The sequence below is a fragment of the Corvus cornix genome, chromosome 6, assembly GCF_000738735.6.
Source record: "Corvus cornix cornix isolate S_Up_H32 chromosome 6, ASM73873v5, whole genome shotgun sequence".
NCBI lineage: Eukaryota > Metazoa > Chordata > Aves > Passeriformes > Corvidae > Corvus > Corvus cornix.
The window spans coordinates 6,647,690-6,654,409 of NC_046336.1; the positions used below are offsets into that span (position 1 = coordinate 6,647,690).

The window sequence follows — 6,720 nt, forward strand, 5'->3', positions numbered from 1 at the left end:
CTTTCCTTTCCTTTCCTTTCCTTTCCTTTCCTTTCCTTTCCTTTCCTTTCCTTTCCTTTCCTTTCCTTTCCTTTCCTTTTCTCTCTTCTTCTTCCCCCCCCCACCCCGTTCCTTTTTTTGCCTCCCATGAATTTCCTGTTTATGGTGATTAGGCTCCAGCACTGGATCCTTCCCTCTGTTACACCACCTTGGACAAAGACTGGGTCCCATGGGATGAGGGTGGGTGGTTATTCCTCCAGCAGAGGCAGGATGAGGCCCATGGAGCTGAGCAACCCTGGCAAGGGCACCGTGTTCTGCTTCCGCCCTCTGGTATCATCTGCAACTAAACACACGGCTGGCCCTGGCTGCTTCAGGTGGGTGGAATTCCCAGGCAGTGGCCCAGGCAGGCGGAGGACAAGGCAGGGAACAGCCAGCCTGGTGGATACACCGCCATTTGTGTGAAAAATTCTCAGGGAAAATTCTTTCTCTCCCTCTCAGGCCCCTAAACTCTTTGTGAATGGGGCCAGTGCAACATGTGGCCTTTCACCTCACCCAAGAACCACTGCCAGACAGCCACACTCAGAGAATTGTTTGTTAATAGTCCAATTAGATAATTGCCATCTTTCACTCCTTTTGCTCTACATTTCCCATAAAGGAATGAATAAGGAGAGCAGCATGAAGAGGGCTTCTGCCCTGCAAGGTGACAAGAAGGACTGGAGCATGCTCTTTGCACAAGGCCATTTGCTTGAATTGAATCATTGTAGCCTAATCAATGGTCTTATTGGATTACTGGCTGTTGCGGTTCTCAAAGATATTGTAGCAGAGACAATGAAATAGCTAGAGTAAAACTTTTTTCTCCTTTAGTGGATCACGCAGTTGAGATTTTTCACGGGCTATCTCTCTCTCTCTCTCTCCCTCCTTCCCTCCCTCCCTCCCTCTCTCTCTCTCCCTCTCTCCCTCTTTCTCCCCCTCTCCCTTTCTCCCCCCTCCTGGATCCACTGCACACAAAGCTGGCTTTTTTTTTTTTTTTTTCAATGAGCAGGCTCTGCGAATAGGTTCAGTGTTTGCGAAGGTGCAGAATTAGCAGACACACATGCATGCACACATACACACACACACAGAGGGAGAAGCACAAAAAGCAAGTATCGGGACTGAAATAAGGAGAGGTAGGAGTTTAAGATGGCTGTCTGTGGGGAGATGTGTTAACGAGGATTTCTGCTGGCCAAGATAACCTGCTTCCTTGGAGAGATCTGCTTGAAGGAAGAACTTTTTGTGTGTGTGCGTGCTGGGGATCTGTTTGTTTGTTTAGAATTCAGGGGGCTTTTTTTTTTTTGCTTTTTCTGCACCCCCCTGCAACTGCATTTTTTCAGCCCTTCCCAGCAGCTTTATTCAGATTTATTTGGCGTGCTTTGGAGAAAGCCACTATATAATCGTGAGGTCAAAGGCAGACTGAAGAAAGTTAATAATGGCTGCTAATGGTGCTAACAATTCAGGGTGAATCTTGTCAAAAGTTTTTTTTTTTTTTCCCCTCTCCCCCACCCTTTTTTTCCTCTCTCCTTTTTTTTTTTTTTTTTTTTTTTTTTTTTCTGGAAGTCTCAGTCTTTTGATTGTGTGTTTCCTGAAAGCAAGACCAATCATTTCAGTTTATTCACTGGCTAAACTCTACTTGATTGGGGACAAGCACACAAACCATCCATTACGATCTGATATATTATCCAAACAATTTAGTGTATTCATGAGGTAACCTAAATGTGGAGGCTGCAAAATTACCCGTAATCAATTGAAACAGCGAGTGCGCGTCCCTCTGTGTGTCTAACAACTACATGTCTCTGTAATAAGGCAGACATTAAATCATTTTAGAGTTGTACTGTTGAGTACCTGATCACTGGGCGCTCTGGGAAGCTGGACAGTCACATTAGGACGCTGGGACTGAGGAAGCCGCTGCTTTTCCAGTGGGATAAAACCTGATCTTCCTTACTCAAGGTGCTTTACAGATCCCCACCGATCTGACCCTAAGCCGTGCAATATCCAGCATAGACTTCGTCTTCTTCTTCTTCTTCTACTCTTCTATAATATTTTTGTTATCGTTGTTGGCGCTTTTTTTTTTGTTTTGTTTTTATTGCACTACATGTTTGGGAAACAAGACAAAATGGACGTTAGATGCAGTTCAGAGACTGAAGCTAACCGGGTCTCGAAGAACGGACATAAAGAGGGCAAGGAAAGCAAAGGGTCTGAAGGAAATATTTCTACTTCTTTTTTGAAGGATCAGCAAGGGACTTTTTCTGCCTCTGCAGCTACGGAAGGTTGTAATAAAAGTAAATCTAGTTCGGCTGATCCGGACTATTGCAGGAGGATCCTAGTTAGAGGTATGAGTTTGAGGTGTTTGGCGAGGGTGGGGGAAGGTGAGCTGTGCTCACGCCCGGGAGATGGGTTTATTTTGTTGCTTTGCCTTGGGTCTGGCCCTGTGTTGAAAGCCCTTCCTACGGCTCCGGGGGAGAGACCCCGCTGTCCGGCCGGGCTTTGCCCTGGACCCCGCTCCCGCCGGCTTTATCCCGGGGAATTTCCGCCGGCGGCTCGGCGGAAAGTTAAGCCGCGATGGTTCCTCCCCGGCGCTGCCCCGGAACGGGCCAGCCCCGCTTATTGTTGTTTTGTTTTTTCTTTCCTGCCCTGCAGCTTTCCCGGGGTGCCCGTCCCCGCGGGGAGCCCTCCGGGGACAGCGTTCCCTCGGGGGGCCGCGGCTCTGCCCCGCGGGCCGGGCGCGCTCCTTCCGCGCCCGCGCATCCCGCAGGCAGCCGGCCGCGTACGATGGCGTGGGGCTGCGGGCAGAAAGGCCGTCTCGGAGGGCAGGGGTTCCTTCTGTCCCCTCTCTCCCCGTCCCCGGCAGCCCAGAGGAAAGGGCTGTTTTAAAATAACCACCAGCCTTAAAATAAATGGAGGAATGACGAAGGGTTTTTTAATTATTACTTTTTTAATATGTTATATGTTTAATTTCCCTCAATCTTCCTCCCTTCTCCAGGCTAAAATAACAAAATCACCTTATTCGTACTCCTTCAAAAAAAAAAAAAATTACCTGAAGAAATTTCAGTTTTATTAAGGTGCGTTTTGGAGGAGGAGGGAGAGAAGAGAATAAGAACAAAATATGTGGGAAGCAGGCCTTGGAAGCCAGAATTAATCCTTGCGCCTGGTTGACCCAGAGAAGGGTCAAATTAAAATGATGTGATTGTCTCTGATTTAAAACCTACCGAGGAGGTAAAATTACGGCAAGTAAAGTTGCGAAGGCTTTAAGGTAACCTGAATCTGGCTATAGCTTGACAGTCTTGTTAATAAGATTTGTCCTGCTTTCCTTCAGTCGGGGCTACCAGAAAAATGAGGTTCCTGCGGGCTGGTTGGTGCCTTGGTTTCTTCCTTCCCCCCCAACCCCCCCTTTTTTTTTCCCTCCTGCTTCTCCTCGTTGCCAAAACCCCAAAGCGGCAGCGGCAACGGTGCAGGGTGGGCTGGAGGTGTCCCCACGTTCACAGTGGCAGGCAGCCAGGTCGGGGCAGTGCTGCCTCTGCTCGGAAAGCTCCTTCCCCTTTTTTTCTTGGCTTTTTTTTCTTTTTTTTTTCTTTTCTTTTTTTTTTTTTTATTCTTTTTAGCATGAGAAACTCGTTATTTAAAAAAAAATTATATTTTCGGGGGCAACGGGGTGTGTGTGGTGGCTACCAGCAAGTCCTAACCCGAAGCCCAAGGGGAACAAAGAGTAGCCCTGCACTCCAGGCACAAAGCCCGGCCTGGAGGATCTCTCTCTCCCCAGCTTCCCCGAGGGGCCGTGGGTGATGCCGCAGTGTCGTACTGTGAGTGCAATATATTCAGAGTAATTTTTAAATGGGCTGAAGGGATTAATTATAGAGCCCTGGGCCCCCATCGCCCCCTCCTTCCTTCTCTGTTGTGGTTTTTTTTCCTTCCTTGGGTGTAGTAGCCAGGTGCAGTGCCACAGTCGCAGGGACCCTGCTCCATCCCGACTCGTGTCTCGGTCTTGAAGGCGCTGGGGACCGCTTTTTCCCTTGGAAAAATTAGAAATGATAAAAAGGGGGGAAAAAAGGAGAGGAGGGTTGCCTGGGTATGAAGCTGACTGCGCCTTTCTTTGCCAGATGCCAAAGGTTCAATCCGAGAGATTATTCTGCCTAAGGGGCTTGATTTGGACCGTCCCAAGCGGACCCGCACCTCCTTTACGGCCGAGCAGCTCTACCGCCTGGAGATGGAGTTTCAGCGCTGCCAGTACGTCGTGGGGCGGGAGCGCACCCGAGCTCGCCCGCCAGCTCAATCTCTCCGAGACTCAGGTAGCGCCTGAAGGAGGGGGAGCCGCGGCTGCCTCGCCCTGTTCTGCCCTGCCCTGCCCTGCCCTGCCCTGCCCTGCCCTGCCCTGCCCTGCCCTGCGCCGCGGGACCCCCTTCCCGGCCCGGGCATCTCCGTGCCCTGCGGGCCCCGAGGACGGGCTGGCCCGCGGCCCTGCGCGCCTCCTGCGCGCCACAGCGCAGCCCCCGCGGGGGCGAGGGGCAAGGGCAGCCCCCGAGTGCCCACGCGTGTCCAGTCTGGGGGGACGCATCCCGGCAGAGGGATGGAGCTGAGGATTCGTGGCTAAGGCGTCCCGGCGGGGGACCCCTAACTGTGTGTGTGTCTCTAACTGCGTTTGTCCAGGGAGGGGGAGCTGCGGGCCGAGGGGGTCCCTCGTGTCCCCGCACACAGCCCCAGGGGCTCTCCCCGTGGGCGAGGCGCCCGGCCGAGGGTGTCGGAGGAAGCTTGACCACGAAGCCAAACTCCTGCCGGGCCGGGAGCGGCTCCCGAGCTCCGGCCCGCCGGGATCCGCCTGGCCCCGCCGGGGCTCGGAGCCCCCGGCTGCGCGGAGCCGGCCGCCCCCGGGCGCGGAGATGCGCTGCTGCGGCCGGGGAGAAGCGAGGGGAGGCCGGGCCGCTCCCGGCCCGCAGCAAGCGGGGATACAGGCGCTCAAACCCCGCGGGGGAGACGGGCACCTTCCGCTGGCGGTGTTAAAGACGTTCGGCCTGAGCTTTCCAGGGTGTGAGAGACCCGGGGATGGGGCTGAAGCCTGGGCCGTATTTGGGTCCTTGTATGTCCTAGGGGACGAATCGCCTCTCCACCCTCAGGGCCAGAAAGGCCGGGAACGAACAGGCGAGCTAAAACTGTGTGAGAGCGCGGGGAAGCATCCAAAAATCCGAACTTCTTAAAGCCGGTTTCATATTTCCACAAAACATCATATAACAATAAATTCTCCTGACACGTTAATTAGCTTTTTTCTTTCCTTGCCGGATAGGAATGACAAGTTCAATAGCTTGTAGGTTACAGAACCTGCCATGGGTGGGTTTTGTTGTGTTTTGGTTTGGCTTTGATTTGGTTTGTTGTTTTTTGAGTGACTTCTGGTATTCCTTTTTTAAGTTGGATATTATTTAAAATTATTTGGGGGGTAGAGAGAGAGTGTCCAGGTTGGGATATGGGGAAAGAAGCTCATTGCTGCTGTTACCCCCAGGAAGGGCAGTCGGAGCAGGCAGCGGCTGCTGGGAACCGTGGAGTGCCCGGGGCTCCGGCTGAGCCGGCTTAGAATAAAGCGGTGGGGAAAGGGCAGGCTCCGTCTCCCAGAGAACTCCCGGCCTGCAGTAAACTAGGACGAAGTGAGAGGTCTGGTCAGAGAAGCAGAGCTAAAGGCCCCGGGGTCACCCCCAAACGGGGAACAGACAGAGGGTGTGGGGGGTTGTGTTTTGCGAGTGTCGCTTTGTGCGTTTTGGAAACGCTCCCCGCTCCCAAGTGTCTGCGGGCCCTCCCCCGCCCGCCTCCCCCCGCCCCGCGGAGCCGCGCCGGGGTCCCGGGGCACCTGGCGGGGGCGCCGTTCCTCCCGCCCCCGCTGACCCTGCCTCTCTCCCCGGCCTGCAGGTCAAGGTCTGGTTCCAGAACCGGCGCACCAAGCAGAAGAAGGACCAGGGCAAGGACTCCGAGCTGCGGTCGGTGGTGTCCGAGACGGCCGCCACCTGCAGCGTTCCTACGGCTGCTGGAGCAGGCCGGCTGCTCTCCCCGCCGGGGCTGCCCGGCCTCCTGCCGCCCTGTGCCAGCGGCGCGCTGGGCTCGGCGCTGCGCGGGCCCGGCCTGGCCGCGGCGGGCAGCGGCAGCGCGGCGGCGGCTCCCGGCGGCGGCGGCTCCCCGCACCCTCCGGCCGCCAGCGGCGCGGCCGGGCCCCCCCGTCGGCGGCGCTGCACGGGGCGGCGGCCGCGGGGCACGGGCTGTTCGGGCTGCCGGTGCCCGCGCTGCTGGGCTCGGTGGCCGGCCGCCTCTCCTCCCGCGCCCCTGGCCGTGGCCGGTTCGCTGGCGGGCAACTTGCAGGAACTGTCGGCCCGCTACCTGAGCTCGTCCGCCTTCGAGCCCTACTCCCGGACCAACAATAAAGAGAGCGCTGAGAAAAAAGCACTGGACTGACTCTAAGTACCTTCCCCCTATTTATTATTTATAGTCTCTATTTGTGGCGGTATTTATGGGACGGGCGGCGCGGCGGCAGCCGGCAGCCGCCCCCCGCTCCCCGCCGCCCCCGAGCCCCGCGGCGCGGCTCCCTCCGCGGGCCGGGGCGGAGCGGGGCCGGGGCGGAGCGGGGCCCGGCGCCCGCGGGGCGAGGCGAGGCGGCGGCCGGGGAGCGGCGAGGGGCTGCGGGCGCCTCCGGGGCGCTCCCCGTGCCCCGCGGTCCGTCTGTCCGTGCGGGAGGGG

General features: G+C 56.3%; 1 protein-coding gene across 1 annotated transcript; it reads left to right on the plus strand.

The window, feature by feature from the left end:
- The first annotated feature begins 1,040 nt into the window (after positions 1-1,040).
- VAX1 (ventral anterior homeobox 1) lies at positions 1,041-6,514 on the plus strand. Its single transcript, XM_039553505.1, is given in 6 exon segments — positions 1,041-2,345; positions 4,110-4,261; positions 4,263-4,298; positions 5,902-6,199; positions 6,202-6,302; positions 6,304-6,514. Coding segments are annotated over 6 exon segments (960 nt in total). The 5' UTR covers positions 1,041-2,107; the 3' UTR covers positions 6,439-6,514.
- The last annotated feature ends 206 nt before the right edge of the window (positions 6,515-6,720 follow it).